At 46.0% G+C, this 17280-nt stretch overlaps 1 protein-coding gene across 1 annotated transcript in view; it reads left to right on the forward strand.

Moving 5' to 3' along the window:
- The window catches only part of RTF1 (RTF1 homolog, Paf1/RNA polymerase II complex component), a 236534-nt gene extending 219498 nt beyond the window's left edge, over positions 1-17036 (forward strand). The window contains exons 7-18 of the mRNA XM_031935823.1: positions 3952-4087; positions 4550-4727; positions 8108-8190; positions 9014-9101; positions 9201-9308; positions 9937-10014; positions 10625-10746; positions 10922-10979; positions 12010-12087; positions 12562-12657; positions 13688-13799; positions 14054-17036. Coding sequence (XP_031791683.1) covers positions 3952-4087; positions 4550-4727; positions 8108-8190; positions 9014-9101; positions 9201-9308; positions 9937-10014; positions 10625-10746; positions 10922-10979; positions 12010-12087; positions 12562-12657; positions 13688-13799; positions 14054-14160 — 1244 coding nt within the window. The 3' untranslated portion in view covers positions 14161-17036. The remainder of the gene's footprint in view (positions 1-3951; positions 4088-4549; positions 4728-8107; positions 8191-9013; positions 9102-9200; positions 9309-9936; positions 10015-10624; positions 10747-10921; positions 10980-12009; positions 12088-12561; positions 12658-13687; positions 13800-14053) is intronic.
- Positions 17037-17280: the final 244 nt, after the last annotated feature.

Genomic DNA, 17280 nt, shown 5'->3' on the forward strand with positions numbered 1-17280 from the left:
TCGTCTCAAATAAATAAACAGCAAGACTCTCGTCTCAAATAAATAAATAAATAAATAAATAAAATAAAATAAAATAAATAAATAAATAAATAAATAAATAAAATTCCAACACATACTGAGAATAGTACAATAAACATCCACGAACCCATCATCCAGCCTCAGCAGTCAGCTCTTGGCCAGTCTTGTTAAATCTGTAATCCTTTCATCAGATTATTTTAAAGCAAATACCAGCATTATTATATTTTAACCATAAATATTTCAATATGTTCCTCTATAAGATAAGTACTTTTCTTTTGTTTTAAACCTAACTACAATACCATTATTACACCTAAAAATAACAATGAACTCTTTATCAAATATCTAGTCAGTGTTGAAATTTTTCTATTTCTATTATAATTTAAAAAAACAATAATTGAACCACTTGAATCAGGATCTTAAAGTCCATACATTGTGATCTGTTATTATGTCCCTTAAGGCATTTAATCTGTATGTTTTCTTCCCCATATCTTTTTGCCCTGCCTTGCAGTTTATTTGCTGAAGAAACTGGGTCATTCGTCTTCTGGTTTCTCACGGTGGTGACTGCATCTCATTTTTGTTGTTGAATGTGTTTCTAGTCCCTTGAGTTTCCTATAAATGGGTAGTTAGAGCTACGGAATTGGTTGTCGTTGTTGCTTATTCTTGGGGAAGGCTGATTTTTAGGTAGTGGTATGTATTTCCATCAGGAGACACATGATATCGGATTGTCTCTCAGTCTATGATGTTAACAATCCTATCAGTTAGCTCTTACCACAATAATGTGAAGTAACAAACTAACCCCTGTTCCTGCTCATGCATCTGAAGTTCAACTGCAATTCACCCGCCTGATGGGATGAGTTCAGCTGGAATTATCTCCAAGCTACAGGTGGTAGCCAGGTCTGTTCTTCCTCTCTCTTCCTCCTTGGGCCAGTAAACCCCGAGCACTTTTATATGGTGATGACAGAAGTATAAAAGGGGCAAGCAGAGACACATACGCCTCTTAAGGCCTAGACTTGGAATTGGCACGGTGTCACTATGGGCCCAGGAAGAATGACTAAGGCACATAGCAAAGTACATGGGTATAGAGAGGGGTGAAGAATTAGAAAGGATAATGTGGGGGCTGGGCACGGTGGCTCACACCTATAATCCTAGCACTTTGGGAGGCCAAGGCGGGCGGATCACCTGAGGTCAGGAGCTTGAGACCAGCCTGGCCAACATGGTAAAACCCCGTCTCTACAAAAAATACAAAAATTAGCTGACTGTGGTGGTGCACACCTGTAATCCCAGCTCCTCAGGAAACTGAAGCAGGAGAATCCCTTGAACCTGGGAGGCAGAGGTTGCAGTGAGCCGAGATTACGCCACCGCACTCCAGCCTGGGCATCAGAGTGAGACTCCATCTTAAAAAAACAACAAAAAATAATGTGGGACTGAGTGTAGTGGCTCACGCCTGTAATCCCAACACTTCGGGAGGCTGAGGCGTGAGGATTACTTGAGGCCAGGAGTTCAAGACCGGCCTGGCCAACATGGTGTAACCCCATCTCTACTAAAAATACAAAAAATAGCCATGCTAGGCACGATGGCTCACACCTGTAATCCCAGCACTTTGTGAGGTCAAAGCGGGTGGATCACTTGAGGCCAGGAGTTTGAGACCATCCTGGCCAACATAGTGAAATCCCATCTCTACTAAAAATACAAAAATTAGCCAGGCGTGGTAGCACGTGCCTGTAGTCCCAGCTACTTGGAAGGCTGAGGCACCAGAATCGCTTGAACCCGGGAGGTGGAGGTTGCAGTGAGCCAAGATCCTACCATTGTACTCCAGCCTGGGCAACAAGAGTGATACTCTATCTCAAAAAAAAAAAAAAAAGAAATTAGTTCTGTCCTAGTAGCCATTGATGGTCATTACCTAGATAATTTAATTCATTAGGGGTTGCAAAATGGTGATATTTCGAATCTATCATTCTTGCTTCATTCATTATCTAGCCTGCTTCTATAAGGAGAAACTTCTAATCAGCTATTGAGTTACCCCCCAGGCACATTTTGAACAGGAAAGGCAAGATAAATGCTTGATTAATTTTCCTTTCGTTTACCAGTTTTTGAAAGAATGAGATAGTTCCTGGCAAGGTACAGTGGCTCACATGTGTAATTCAAGACCAGCCTGGGGCCAGGCACGGTGGCTCACGCCTGTAATTCCAGCGCTTTGGGAGGCCAAGGCGGGCGGATCATGAGGTCAGGAGATGGAGACCATCCTGGCTAACAAGATGAAACCCCATCTCTACTAAAAATACAAAAAAATTAGCTGGGCGTGGTGGTGGGCGCCTGTAGTCCCAGCTACTTGGGAGGCTGAGGCAGGAGAATGGCGTGAACCCAGGAGGCGGAGCTTGCAGTGAGTGGAGATCACACCACTGCACTGCAACCTGGGTCTCAAAAAAAAAAAATGACCAGCCTGGGCAACATAGTGAGACCCTGTTTCTGCAAGATTTTAAAGAGAGAGATAATTCTTAGCAACTTCCAAAGATGACCGATGAGTTTTGTTTTGAATATCCTTGTGAACTCACGATTTTTAACATGCTTTATGTGTTTTGATCCATTGCAGTTATTTTTTTCCTTCTGTCCATCTGTGCATCTCTCTCTCTCTCTCTCTTTTTTGAGACAGGATCTCGCTCTGTTACTCAGTCTGGAGCGCAGTGGCACGATCTCAGCTCACTGCAACCCGAGTTCAAGCGATTCTCCCACCTCAGCCTCCTGAGTAGCTGAGACTACACGCGTGCACCACCACCTGGCTCATTTTTTTTTTTTTTTTTTTTTGTATTTTTAGTAGAGATGAGGTTTAGCCATGTTGGCCAGGGTGGTCTTGAACTCCTGGCCTTAAGTGATCCGTCTGCCTTAGCCTCCCAAAGTACTGGGATTACAGGCGTGAGCCAACACTCCCAGCCTAAAATTGTTTTATATTATTCTTTTTTCTTTTTAAATCATAAGTACACAGATTCACCTCCCATCTTAGATTAATGGTAGCGTACTATACACACTTTTCTCTCTCTCTCTTTTTTTTTTCCAGCCACCTCTCCTGGCTAGTTTTTTTTGTATTTTTGGTAGAGATGCAGATTCACCATGTTGCCCAGGCTGGTCTCAAACCCCTGAGCTCGAGTGATCTACCCACCTCGACCTCCCAAAGTGTTGGGTTTACAGGCGTGAGCCACCATGCCTGGCCATGTTCTTTTTTTTTTTTTGAGACAGAATCTTGCTCTGTTGCCCAGGCTGGAGTGCAGTGGTGCGATCTTGGCTCCCTGCAACCTCTGCCTCCTGGGTTCAAGCGATTCTCCTGTCTCAGCCTCCCGAGTAGCTAGGATAACAGGCACCAGCCACCACGCCCAGCTAATTTTGTATTTTAGTAGAGACAGAGTTTTACCATGTTGACCAGGCTGGTCTCAAACTCCTGACCTCAAGGTGATCCACTGGCCTGTGCCTCCCAAAGTGCTGGGATTACAGGCATGAGCCACCGCACCTGGCCCCACGTTCCTTTTTTATAGCTACACAGTAGTTCATTGGTAGATGTACCAGTGGTGATTCAGCCACTCTCCTATTTGAAGTTTTCCTCAGAAGCTTCTGAAGTCATCAAGAGGGAGCCTCTTTCCTCCCCAGAGTCAAGTGTCTTGAGTGCCATAAACGAGAACTGTCAGTAGTGTTGGTTACCCTTTCTGCCTACTTAGTATCAGTCTTCCAGCCCTTTTTTCATCTGTTGGGGTCTGATATTTGGCACCTGAATAATTTTAACTCTGTGTTTTAACTCATTTCTGTATATACCCCAAGTTAGCACAATCCAGTCTAGAGAGGACAGAGCTGTGTATTTGAGTCCTCTTCCATTTCCAGTTCTTTTTCAAGAATGAATGAATTTTCTCGTTGAGAAAACGTAGGTAAACATCTTTCCTTTCTTTCTAGCTGAGCTCCTTGCCAAAAAACAGCCATTAAAAACCAGTGAGGTCTACTCTGATGATGAAGAAGAGGAAGAGGATGACAAATCCAGTGAGAAGTCAGACCGGTCATCGCGAACATCATCATCTGATGAAGAAGAGGAGTAAGCTCTCGTACATTTTGGTCTAGTAGGCAGGATAGGTGGGTTTTTGAGGAAGAGTGGGCCCTGTTTGGGCCACTAACTTTGACTTGGTTACCTTTGGTTTGCTGAACTGAGTTCCCCAGCACGTCAGCCCATTCATTTGGCTGCTAGCCTGTGCGCTTGGACATTTCACCTGGGCCTGGAAGGTAGGAACTGACTTCATATCACGCTCAGATTGGCCTGGAGCTTTCATTCGTTTTCTTACTCTGATGGGTTATCTAAGACGGCAGTCTCATTTGAAACAGTTCACACTGCTGGTCAGGATCAAGATCCTATTACAAGTCTTTGCTGGTGCTTCATTTACTTCTCCTCCTAGGCTAGTCACATGTACTTTGGTTAAGTTTTGAGGAGTTGATATTATTTTTCTACCTTGTTCTGTTTTTATGATGAACATTGTTTCCAGTGCCCCTTTTTTCCTCTTAGGAAAGAAGAGATCCCTCCAAAATCCCAACCAGTTTCCTTACCTGAAGAATTGAATCGGGTTCGATTATCACGACATAAACTAGAACGTTGGTGTCACATGCCCTTCTTTGCTAAAACTGTCACAGGATGTTTTGTGCGGATTGGCATTGGAAACCACAACAGCAAACCAGTTTACCGGGTTGGTATTTCTTCCCTTGGACAATTGTCCATGCTTTCAATAGAATTAGTCTCAACTGAGGGCAGGAGCTACTGAAAAAATCTATTACTCTTGTCAGCGTTTGATGGAGAGTAGACTCCAAGTAGGATCCCCATAGAGCAGTGACAGTCTGAGGTGCCCAGGGATCCTTCATGACTTGTCGCCAAGAAGAGGACTTGGGGCCCAAGGGACTGGAAGATTTGGATTTAGAATAATTTTCTCTATTCCCCCTTCAGTATAAAAGGGAGAAGGGAGGCATCTATGAAGTGTTCATTGGGAGTTACATAATCTAAAAGATATGTTCATTTGAAAAACCAATGTATGAAAAGTTTCATGTTGCATACCAAGTGACTTCTATGCCAGGGGATTGTATTGAGGTTAACAAAAAACCCTCCAAACTAATACAGGTTATTATGTAGGTTCCAGCACTGCTTCTGTGGTCTAGGTGGACTGGGCACAGTGACTCATGCCCATAATCCCAACGCTTTGGGATTTATTTATTTATTTATTTATATTTTACCATTTTTTTCCCTTTCTTTCTTTTTTTGAAACGGAGTCTCACTCTGTCGCCCAGGCTGGAGTGCAGTGGCGCGATCTCCACTCACTGCAAGCTCCGCCTCCTGGGTTCATGCCATTCTCCTGCCTCAGCCTCCCATGTAGCTGGGACTACAGGCACCTGCCACCGCACCCGGCTAATTTTTGTATTTTTAGTAGAGACAGGGTTTCACCGTGTTAGCCAGGATGGTCTCAATCTCCTGACCTCGTGATCTGCCCGTCTTGGCCTCCCAAAGTGCTGGGATTACAGGCGTGAGCCACCGCTCCCGGCCCTTTTTTTTTTTTCTTTTGAGATGGAGTCTCACTGTATTACCCAGACTAGAGTGCAGTGGCATAGTCTTGGCTCACTGCAACCTCCGCCTCCTGGGTTCAAGTAATTGTCCCGCCTCAGCTTCCCAAGTAGCTGGGACTATAGCCGCCCGCCACCACACCTGGCTAATTTTTGTATTTTTAGTAGAGATGGGGTTTCACCATGTTGGTAAGGCTGCTCTTGAACTCTTGACCTTGTGATCTGCCTGCCTCGGCCTCCCAAAGTGCTGGCGTGAGTCACCTCACCTGGCCTATTTTTATTTTTATTTATTTATTTATTTTTTTTTTCTGACAGAGTTTCACTCTTGTCGCCCAGGCTGGAGTGCAATGGCATGATCTTGGCTCACTGCAACCTCCACCTCCCGGGTTCAAGCAATTCCCCTCCCTCAGCCTCCTGAGTAGCTGGTGTTACAGGTGCCCGCCACTGCACCTGGCTGATGTTTGTATTTTCAGTAGAGACGGGGTTTTACCATTTTGGCCAGGCTGGTCTTGAACTCCTGACATCAGGTGATCCACCCACCTCGGCCTCCCAAAGTGCTGGGATTACAGGCATGAGCCACCGAGCCCAGCCTTATTTTTAATTTTTCAGTTTTTTTTTTATTTTTGGAGACAAAGTCTCACCCTTTTGCCCAGGCTGGAGTGCAGTGGCACGATCTCAGCTCACTGCAGCCTCTGCCTCCTGGGTCCAAGTGATTCTCATGCCTCAGCCTCCCAAGTAGCTGGGACTACAGGTGCCCACCACCACGCCTGGCTAATTTTTTGTATTTTTAGTGGAGATGGGGTTTCACCATGTTAGCCAGGATGGTCTCGATCTCCTGACCTTGTGATCCGCCCGCCTCGGCCTCCCAAAGTGCTGGGATTACAGGCGTGAGCCACCGTGCCTGGCTTTACTTTGGGATTTTTAAAAATTTTTTTGTAGTGACAGCCTCTCTCTGTTGCTTATGCTGGTCTCAAACTCTGGGCCTCAAGTGATGTTCTGGCCTTAGCCTCCTAAAGTGCTGGATGTTGGTTTTTTGTTTTGTTTTTGAGACAGAGTCTTGCTCTGTCACCCAGACTTGAGTGCCGTGGCATGATCTTGGCTCTCTGCAAGCTCCGCCTCCCGGGCTCACACCATTCTCCTGCCTTAGCCTCCCAAGTAGCTGGGACTACAAGGCACCCGCCACCACGCCCAGCTAATTTTTTGTATTTTTAGTAGAGATGGGGTTTCACCGTGTTAGCCAGTATGGTCTCGATCTTCTGACCTCGTGATCTGCCCGCCTCGGCCTCCCAAAGTGCTGGGATTATAGACGTGAGCCACTGCACCCAGCCCAGGTGTTGGGTTTTTTTTTTTTTTTTTGAGACAGTGTCTTAACCATGTTGCCCAGGCTGATCTGAAACTCCTGGACTCAAGCCATCTTCCTGCCTTGGCCTTCCAAAATGCTAGGTTTGCAGGCATGAGACACTGTGCCCAGTCTGTTTGAGATAGGATCTCGCCTTGTTAGCCAGGCTAGCATGCAGCGGTGTGATCATAGCTCACTGCAACCTTGAACTCCTGTACTCAAACAATCCTCCTACGACAGCCTCTTGAGTAGCTAAGACTATAGGTGCACACCACTATGCCCAACTAATTTTTTTTTCTTTTTTGTAGAGACTGGGTCTCGGCTGGGTGCAGTGGCCCATGCCTGTAATCCCAGCACTTTGGGAGGCGGGCGGATCGTGAGGTCAGGAGGTTGATACCATCCTGGCTAACATGGTGAAACCCCATGTCTACTAAAAGTACAAAAAATTAGCTGGGCGTGGTGGTGCATGCCTGTAGTCCCAGCTACTTGGGCGGCTAAGGCAGGAGAATCACTTGAACCCAGGAGGCAGAGGTTGTAGTGAGCCGAGATCGCGCCACTGCACTCCAGCCTGGGCGACAGAGCGAGACTTTGTCTCAAAAAAAATAAAAAAATAAACAGAAACTGGGTCTCTCTGTGTTGCCCTGGTTGGTCTCAAATTCCTGGCTTCAAGTAGTCATCCTATGTCAGCCTCCCAAAGTGCTGGTATTACAGGCATGAACCTTGGCACCCAGCCTGACTTGTTTTTGTTTTGTTTTATTCTTAGTTGTCTGGTTTTTACGTGTGTTATCTCCTTGTATGAGGACCTGCAGCCATGCCATATCCTGAAATGCTTGGCAACAGAAACTGACCTACATGGTCTTCACATTTGGTTGATAAAAATCAACTGGTGAAATCCCAAATACATCCCTCGTAAGTTAGAATTAGTTGGAGGAAAAGCTTCCAGTGGGCCCCACCAGGCTCCTCTTCTGCTGGCACTTGCTCCTCCCGGGCACAAGGCTCCCTGTGCTTGGCCATCTGCATTCTAAACCTGAGAAAGGTGCCCAGAACCCCTGGCAGCTGTGGACTCTACTCAGCACTCGATCAGTTGTCTGCGTTCAGGTAGAGAGACGCAAAGGAAGAGTGTTGTGGAAAGCCCTGGAAGAGTCTGGTTTTGACTGGTGTCTCTGTCCTCTCACTTAGGTCGCTGAGATTACAGGTGTTGTGGAAACCGCCAAAGTTTACCAGCTAGGTGGCACCAGAACAAACAAAGGACTGCAACTACGGTAGGAGGCACTTCTGGGGCAGCTTCTGCTTCCACTTCAAACAGGCACTGGCTTTGGGGGCTGCTATTCTCTGTGTGTGATGTTCCTTGTTACCATGAATGCTATTTATGCAATCTCCACAAGGTACACTTGGAAGGAGATTTGTATTCCATCTTTGTCTATAGGGAAGGTAGGATATTCTCTCCTCTGGGGGAACCAAATATGTGAAGTGGTAGGACACAGAGAAAGGAAATGTCGGGTTGTAAGAGACCCTCCCGGAGCCTCGCTGGCATTTCCTTGGCAAGCATGGCCAAGAGGCTTGCTTCTGGTTCTGGCTCTGTCTCATAACCTCATGTGTGACAAGAAAGATCATTTTTATGGACTTCATTTCCTCTTCAATAAAATGAAAGTGTCATTCACTCAGCAAATACTTACCAAATGTACCGTATGCCAGGCACTGTTCTAGGTGCCATCATAGTGCACTGCTGCTTGGAACTCCTGGGCTCAGGTGATCCTCCCACCCACCTCAGTCTCCTGAGGAACTGCGACCACAGGCATGTACCCCTGTCCCAGGCTCTGTTGCATATTGTTGATGCGGACTGTAATGGATTTTAATGTAAACTGACTTGAAGCTCTGACCAAGCCCATTTGGTTTCCAGTGCTAGCTTTGGGATCTCAATCTTGGCTGCCCATTAAAACAGCCTGGGATGATTTTATAGGGTAGCTAGGATTGAGAACTGCTCCAATAGGTATATATAAGTAGTACATAGTCTGGTAAAGTTGCTTTACTTGTACTACAGTCAACATGCACATTTCTTGGAGATGCTGTCTCTCTTTTATGTAGGCATGGCAATGACCAACGCGTGTTCCGTTTAGAGTTTGTCTCAAACCAAGAATTCACCGAAAGTGAGTTTATGAAGTGGAAAGAAGCGGTACGTGGCTAGAGATTACCTAGCAGTTGTTCGTGCATGTTGAGAAAAATACCTTTCCAAAATTCCTACTCATAACCTTGTATCGTGTTTTTGATCCAGATGTTCTCTGCTGGTATGCAGTTGCCCACTCTAGATGAAATCAATAAAAAGGAATTATCTATTAAGGAAGCTCTTAATTATAAATTCAATGATCAGGACATTGAAGAGGTAAGAAACCTGATGCCCCAGAGCCCGGAGGTTCATCAAGAACCAGTGTTGAGAGAAGAACATGATTCTCTTTTATTTCCCTATATCTTGACATTTTTAGCTATGCATGAAAATGAGGGAATACTAATATTACTACCTTATTATTTATTGTTCATCAAGCTTTTTTCTATACGTTCTCATGTGCAGATGAGGCTAACATAGACTGAAGTGTATTCAGAGTTTAGATGAGACAACAAATGAGGCTACATACGCTAAAGTGTATTTAGGGTTCCAGAATCTGTGTTCTGCTAGGCTTGATCCTTCAAGAGTTTTCCTTCTCTAAAACATCTTGGTAAAATTATTTGATCTCTGTTCTCTTGGACAGTGGCTAGCCTTACACTACCAGGCCCTTGGGCTGCTGTTTCTTGGTGCATGTTCCTTCAGACTGTCCCAGAAGAATCTCCGTGACCCGGGAAGCAGCATAGTATCCCTTGGAATGAACCGCTCTGTCTCTCTCTGGGGCATGGCACTGCCATAGGAAGAGCAGCCCCCTTGTAACTAGCTGTTTGCATCCAAAATGGGCTCACTTAGCCTGTCTGCAAAAATAGCTTAGGAATACCTCACTGCTGGTATCTCCTCTCTGGTACAGATTGTAAAAGAGAAAGAAAGGTTCAGAAAAGCTCCACCCAACTACGCTATGAAGAAGACTCAGCTACTGAAGGAAAAGGTGAGGAGTTGTACTCAAGCCTCTTCCCTCATCCTGTAAGGAGATGTAGAAATCAAACTTGTTCATCCTCTGCCAAGTTAGTGGTGGCAGGATTGGGAGAAAATTCTGGGCTCGATTATAAGCAACACAGTGTGTTCTTGGCCATTTTCCATTCCCTAAATTCAAACTGATCTCCTGCGTGCCAGTCTTCTTACTTTCTAGTCACTTCAGCTTCCTGTGTAATAAAATAGACCCTGGGTGGTATTCAGCATTGAGTCTGAACAGACAGATGACACTGTCAAGGCCACCTGTGGCCGGTGATTTTCCATTCTTCACACCTGGTTGGGGCGGGCCTTGTTATGGTGGTTTAGCCCCTCTATGAGACCTGGCGTTCTACTGCCACCAGGGACCCACAGCCAGGTAGCTGTATGGGAAGGTGTTCCCACTGTACTGTGCACTACTGTAATATAAATTGTATCTTGTATTTGTAAAGTACTTCTGCAGTTTTCTTCCACATCTCCTGTCCTTTGCTCACCACATGAGATATCTTTGCCTGTGCCGGAAGTAAGGGGATACTTGATATCGAGTCAGTTGTATGTAGCTAAGAACTCACACATCTCTCTGTGTGTAGGCCATGGCTGAGGATCTGGGGGATCAGGACAAGGCCAAACAAATCCAAGATCAGCTGAATGAGCTGGAGGAACGGGCAGAGGCCCTGGACCGCCAGCGGACCAAGAACATATCCGCTATCAGGTGTGTTATGGAGCCTATATTTGGCCCACAGACCTTGGCCAAAATCATCAGGCAAGCCTGTGGCCTGTACACTTTGTGCTGCACTGACCCCATAGATATCTGGGTTCAGGGCTCAGTGGTCCCCTCCCTCCCTCGTTTCACAGCCATTGACTCATCCCTCTTACTCACCCCACAGTTACATCAACCAACGGAACCGGGAATGGAACATTGTAGAGTCTGAGAAGGCCCTTGTGGTAAGAAAACTTTATCTGAATCACTAAAACAAAGTTAATTAATAAACCATGACATCTTTTCTACATCTTGCCCAAGTTTATTTTTTAATTATTGAAATAACGTGCACTTAACATATACACACACACTCTGTATGTCCACATACATCGATGTAATTTATTCATAATGAAAAGCAGCAGTCTTTTGCCCTGTCCTGCCTTTTCCCACCCTTAGATTCTACTCCACAGGTATTTGTTTTTTCTCAATTTCTGTTTCTTGGTTGTTGCCCCCATATCTACTCTGGTATTCTTGAAGGGAAAGGATAATATGCCAGGTATGGTGGCTCACGCCTGTAACCTCAGCACTTTGGGAGGCCGAGGTGGGTGGATCACCTGAGGTCAGGAGTTTGAGACCAGCCTGGCCAACATGACGAAACCCTGTCTCTACTAAAAATATAAAAATGAGCTGGACGTGGTGGTGCACACCTGTAACCCGAGCTACTTGGGAGGCTGAGGCACGAGAATTGCTTGAACCTGGGAGGCAGAGGTTGCTGTGAGCTGGTATCAGGCCACTCCTCCTTAGCCTAGGCAACAGAGCGAGAATCCATCTAAAAAATGAAAAAAAATTAGCTGGGCATGGTGGCTCACGCCTGTAATCCTAGCACTTTGGGAGGCTGAGGTGGGTGGATCACCTGAGGTCAGGAGTTTACCAGCCTAGGCAACATGGCGAAACCCTGTCTCTACTAAAAATACAAAAATTAGCTGGGCGTGATGACTTGCACCTGTAGTCCCAGCTGCTGGAGAGGCTGAGGCAGGAGAACCACTCGAACCTGAGTGGCAGCGGTTGCAGTGAGCTGAGATTGCGCCACTGCACTTCAGCCTAGGCGACAGAGCGAGACTCCATCTCACACAAAATTTTTAAAAAAAGGAAAAGGATGATCACTTTTTTTTTTTTTCTTTTCAGTCCCTTGCAAAGACTTACTTGCCTGTGAGCTTATGGTGAAAAGGTAGGGGGATAGAGATACAGTTCTGTGGTGCATGCTCTCTGTTTCAGGCTGAAAGTCACAACATGAAAAACCAACAGATGGATCCGTTTACCCGGCGCCAGTGCAAGCCTACCATCGTTTCTAATGTGAGTGCCGAAAGAGGACATTTTAGTCAGGACCTAGATTCTAGGACATAAAATGAATTCCATTAGGAAATTAATAACGAAGTTAAAAATAATGTTTTCTTAGCTGGGATTTGCTTGTCTGAAGCTCTTGGGTCTGGATACTTCCTTTTTTATCTTGCTATCGGGCATATAGGCAGTGAAAACGTGGCATGGATTTACAAAAACCTAGTGACTGATCCTGCTGTATCAGGGTGGGTTTACAGTGCAGCAGACGTTAGTAATGTGGTCCTTAGCTAGGGCCTGGCTGGGCTGGGCTTGGCTTTCAAGCTTTTAATTGCCTTTTTTTTTTTTTTTGCTGCTTTGAGGAAAACCCCACTAGCTGCTGATGGGCCCGCTGTGGTGCTTGTGATGTTAGTTTGGTAGGTGGGAAAGAATCTGGCAGTAGGACTCTGTGAGTGTCAAACAATCTCTAAAATAACTGATTTTCTCTCCCAGTCCAGAGATCCAGCTGTTCAAGCAGCCATCTTGGCCCAGCTGAATGCAAAATACGGTTCTGGAGTGTTACCAGATGCTCCAAAGGAAATGAGCAAGGCAAGTGCGGTACCGCCCTGCTGCCTACTGAGTGAGGCTGCTAGCTGAGACACCAAACAAGCACCTTGTCTAGTCTGGGCTTGATTTTTCCACCTGGAGGAACAGGGCGTCCCTCTTGGAGTCCCTTCCCCATCCCAGTTATTTGCAAATAAAATCAACAGACAACCTTAGTTCCAAACCTAACACCACTACCTACCTAGGACCTTGACTGTGTCCTTCGGCAGCTGGCTTCTAGCCTTCAGCATCCCCCTTTTTCTCCTGTGTAAAATGAGGGTACTACTATACACCCTGCCAACTTCACAGGAGGAGAGATGATAACATACAAAGATCAGATATTGTAAAAGTGAAAGCTCATTGAAAACGGCACATTTAAAAGCAGTTTTCTGACTGGATGCAGTGGCTCATGCCTGTCATCCCAGCACTTTGGGAGGCGGAGGTGGGCGAATCACCTGAGGTCAGGAGTTCAAGACCAGCCCGGCCAACATGGTGAAACCCCGTCCCTACTAAAAATAGAAAAAAATTAGTGTGGTGGCGGGTTCCTATAATCCCAGCTACTGAGGAGGCTGAGGCAGGAGAATCGCATGAACCTGGGAGGGAGAGGTTGCAGTGATCTAAGATCGCTCCATTGTACTCCAGCCTGGATGACAAGAGCGAGACACCCATCTCACACACACACAAAAAAAAAAAAAACAGTTATCCGTCCAAGTTAAGTCTTTTCCTCTTTTCCTGCTGGAGTCTAACCGGTCTCAGGACTTCTGAAGTCTTAGGTCAGGAGTTGACCCGTTGTCTTAAGCCTACCCTTTCTACCTTCATACCACAGACATGAGCCTGCACTCTTCTCTGTGCTTTTAGCCTTCAGGAGAGAAAGCTCTTTGTCCGTGGCCTCCCTCTGAGAGAAGGAATCAGAAAGACGCTTTAGTAGGAAAATGTAATGAACTCAAATAAGAGCTTTTTACCGTTAGCGGCTGCTGCTGCTTGAAATCCACTTGCATTTATGCTCTTACCATTAGTTTTCCTCTTCACATTCCAGGGTCAAGGCAAAGATAAAGATTTGAATTCTAAGTCAGCCAGTGACCTCTCAGAAGATCTGTTCAAAGTACACGATTTTGATGTGAAGATTGACTTACAAGTTCCCAGCTCAGGTATGTGAGGGTGGGGCGGGTGGTGAGGGCTGAGGACCAGATGGATCCATGGTTCTCTGGGGCAACAAGGAAGCCCACTTGAAGGGAAGAAAGGGGAATGTTGGCTCATCAGCATCCACAGGCCAGGCCACAACAGGCTGCGGGTATGGTGAGAGGGAACAGGGCCACGGTCAGGAGGCTGCCTCAGGAGTGCAGCACAGGACTAAGAGGACTTTGTGGGACCTCAGCTGCCAACTTGCCCTTCTTTCCCACAGAGTCAAAGGCTTTAGCCATCACCTCCAAGGCTCCGCCAGCCAAGGATGGGGCTCCAAGGAGATCTCTGAACTTGGAAGACTACAAAAAACGACGAGGGCTTATTTGAGCACACCCAGCCTGCTGCTTCTGACCCCGCATGCCCCATCGCAGCGTCCCACCTTGCCTCCTTTCCTTTGATTTAGCCTCTTTGGGCTGGAGCAGCTGTCGAACTGGGAAGAGACTCTGAACTGCCAGTCATCTGTAATATAAACCATTTGCTGTATAGACCTCCCTTGTCTGCACACCATCTCCCGCCAGCCTCCCTTCCCCCAGGGCCCCACCCAGTGTGGGCCTGGGCTCTCTTGGGCTTTATCCATGTCTTTAGATTTGTGTTTGCCTTTTGTTTTTTTAACCGCGCAGTTCATTTGGCCACTCTGCACGCATTCAGTATTACCATGGAGCTGGGAATCTTGCTGGAGCCCCTGGGGCAATAGCAGCAGCACTGGGCGGTCTTCTCTCCAGACTTTCTTGGCCCACCCATTGAACATTCGGCCCCCACCTTGTGGAGGGAGCGGGGATTGGGCACCTGCGGTCCTCCCTCTCTTCATCTTTCTCTTCTGCCCTTCTTTTTGGAAGAAGGGGTTTCAAAACCAGTTTAGTTTCCAAAAAGTGTACATTTGTGGGGGGGGGTCTAATTTGAGAGCGAGAGTGTGTATGTGTGTGTGTGTAAGTGTGTGGATTTTTTTATCATTTTTTAAAATGCAGTACTCTTTGTATCAGTCTGTCATGGGTCTATAGCTGTTTCAGATTTTTTTCAGCTGTACTTGAGCATCTGAAACTGCAAGAAAGAAACTCATTAAATGTGATTCTTCTTACTAAACAGGCCTGACTGCTGTAGCTGTGTAACTTCCCCATCCCCACCAACTCTTCCCCATCCCTTCCCAACTTTGGAGAAAACTCCCCAGTTTAGCCCCCTGACCTGCAGGCTATGTCCTGGCAGGTGCGGGAGGGAAGCCCATGGCCGGGTACCAGGGAGGGCAGTGAATGTCTTGCTCATCCCATGGGTACAGCCCACAGCTTCTAGGCTGAACATAGAACTTCTTTTTCTCACCCAGTATACCAGCCTCTTCCTAGTGATTCTGTTTTGCTGTTTTGGCAAGAATTACATTTTGTTTTGTTTTTAAGAGAAATTTCTGAATATGAATGTGGAGAGCAAACACAAAAAGATTTAGGTTACGCCGGGCGCGGTGGCTCATGCCTGTAATCCCAGCACTTTGGGAGGCCGAGGCGGGTGGATCACCTGAGGTCAGGAGTTCAAGACCAGTCTGACCAACATGGTGAAACCCCATCTCTACTAAAACTTCAAAACTTAGCCGGGCATGGTGGTGCGCGCCTGTAATCCCAGCTACTTGGGGGGCTGAGACAGGAGAATCGCTTGAACCTGGGAGGCGGAGGTTGTGGTGAGCCGAGATGGCGCCACTGCACTCCAGTCTGGGTGACAGAGGGAGACTCCATCTCAAAAAGATTTAGGTTGCAAATATTTCAAGCATGTGCAGTTTTGTGTGTGTGTATACATATATATGGTCAGCATATATATTGTTGTGCAGCTAGGGCGAAGCCAGCAGAGGTGTGTGTATGTCTTTATGAAATGTTTGAAAAGAGATAAGCTGACTGCTTGATAATCATTCTCAGGTGTAAAGCTCCAAGTGTAAATAAAAGTGGCATTTAACAAATCTTTCAGAACAAAGTACAGCTGACTATATATACCAAGAACTAAGCTAAAGGAACAGCTGAGAGCTCCTGATCTCCACAAGAGAGGAATCTAAAAGCTCTGCTTTGTGCTTCTTCACCCTGCTTTTGTACAAGGAAGGGGGATGATGGGAAATCATGGACTTGTAAGTTGTATTTAAACATAAAAATGAACTTGGTAACTTCTGGGTTTAGTAGAGCCTCAGTGTCGCTTTAACTTAGTTTACTTTTTTTTTTTAAAGCAGCAATGGATGGTTTTAAAGGAGTATTATGACTGTAAAATTGCTAAATACAACTGTAACACAGCTATGTGGTAGCTGTGACACAGTTCAGTTGGGCAAAGGAGTGGTGATGGACTCGTTAAAATCATATATACTTGAATAGTCCATTGACCGCAACTCTTTATAGATCATTGTGTAAATGTGGAATCACAGACTGTTAACATTGCCTGGACTTCAGCAGAGTCCTGGAGCTGCTGGGACCTCTCCTATCATGATGAACTTGGACTTTTTTTGATTTCTGGTTTTAAAAGACATAAAATTATAGAATCCAGATAATTCGCTGGAGTCATTTTGATCCACCATGTAGATCTGTATTTAGTATCATTTGGATTTGGAGAAGTGTTGATTACATTATGGCTGTGTAATAAAATTTGTATTAAAACTGCATCACACTGTAGCCACTTTGCCACCACCTCCCCACACACAGCTGCTGAAACCCCCATGAGATGCCAGTGCACACAGCAGGGAGAAAAGCCAGCCAAAGAAGACCGAAGGGTAACTCCACTCGAGTAGCCTCGGTAGCAATTGGGATCAAGACTAAGGAGACTAAGGACTTGTCTCCGGTCTCAGCTGAGGCAGGGCCTCTGAACCAAGATCTTGGCCAGGCATTAAGACATTGGCTTTGTCCTACCAACTAGGATTTCTTGGTGGTTCACACTATATCTTGTGCTGGGGAATTGCCTCAGTGGGCCCCTCCTCCCTCCACAGTGTGGTTTCATTGTTGAAGGGGGCAGCACCCAAGGTTGTTTTTATGCATTTTTTCAGTTCCTTGCAAGAAGCAAAAAGGCCAGTGTCCATCTGCCTAGTTCATAATGTTTATAGATCTGTTTGTCTGTCTTGCTTCTGGCAGGTGTAGGGAAAGTCTACTGCCTGCCACTTCCCTTCAAAAAGAATGGTTTTGCTTCTGTGAAGTCCTGACTTGTCACTCAAACTGTACAAATATTGTAAATAAACGTTATGCCATTTTAACAAAGGGATCAGATTTAGTCTAAGGATTGCATCCTGAGTGGCAACTCTTAAAGCCATGTTGTGAAAGTCCAAGAGAGCCTCTCTTGCTCCTTTTACCTCTTCTCTTAGCCCTGTGCCCACAAAAGTGAGTAGTCATTGTCAACTCTTGAGCAGCCTGGTTCCCCCGAAGCCTCTCTGGTAGGGTAGTTGCCTAGACCCAAGGAAACCTCCAGTTGTCCTGGTTTATTTACATCCTGTCTTAGTAAGAG

The sequence above is a fragment of the Piliocolobus tephrosceles genome, chromosome 6 (genome assembly GCF_002776525.5).
Source record: "Piliocolobus tephrosceles isolate RC106 chromosome 6, ASM277652v3, whole genome shotgun sequence".
Classification (NCBI taxonomy): domain Eukaryota; kingdom Metazoa; phylum Chordata; class Mammalia; order Primates; family Cercopithecidae; genus Piliocolobus; species Piliocolobus tephrosceles.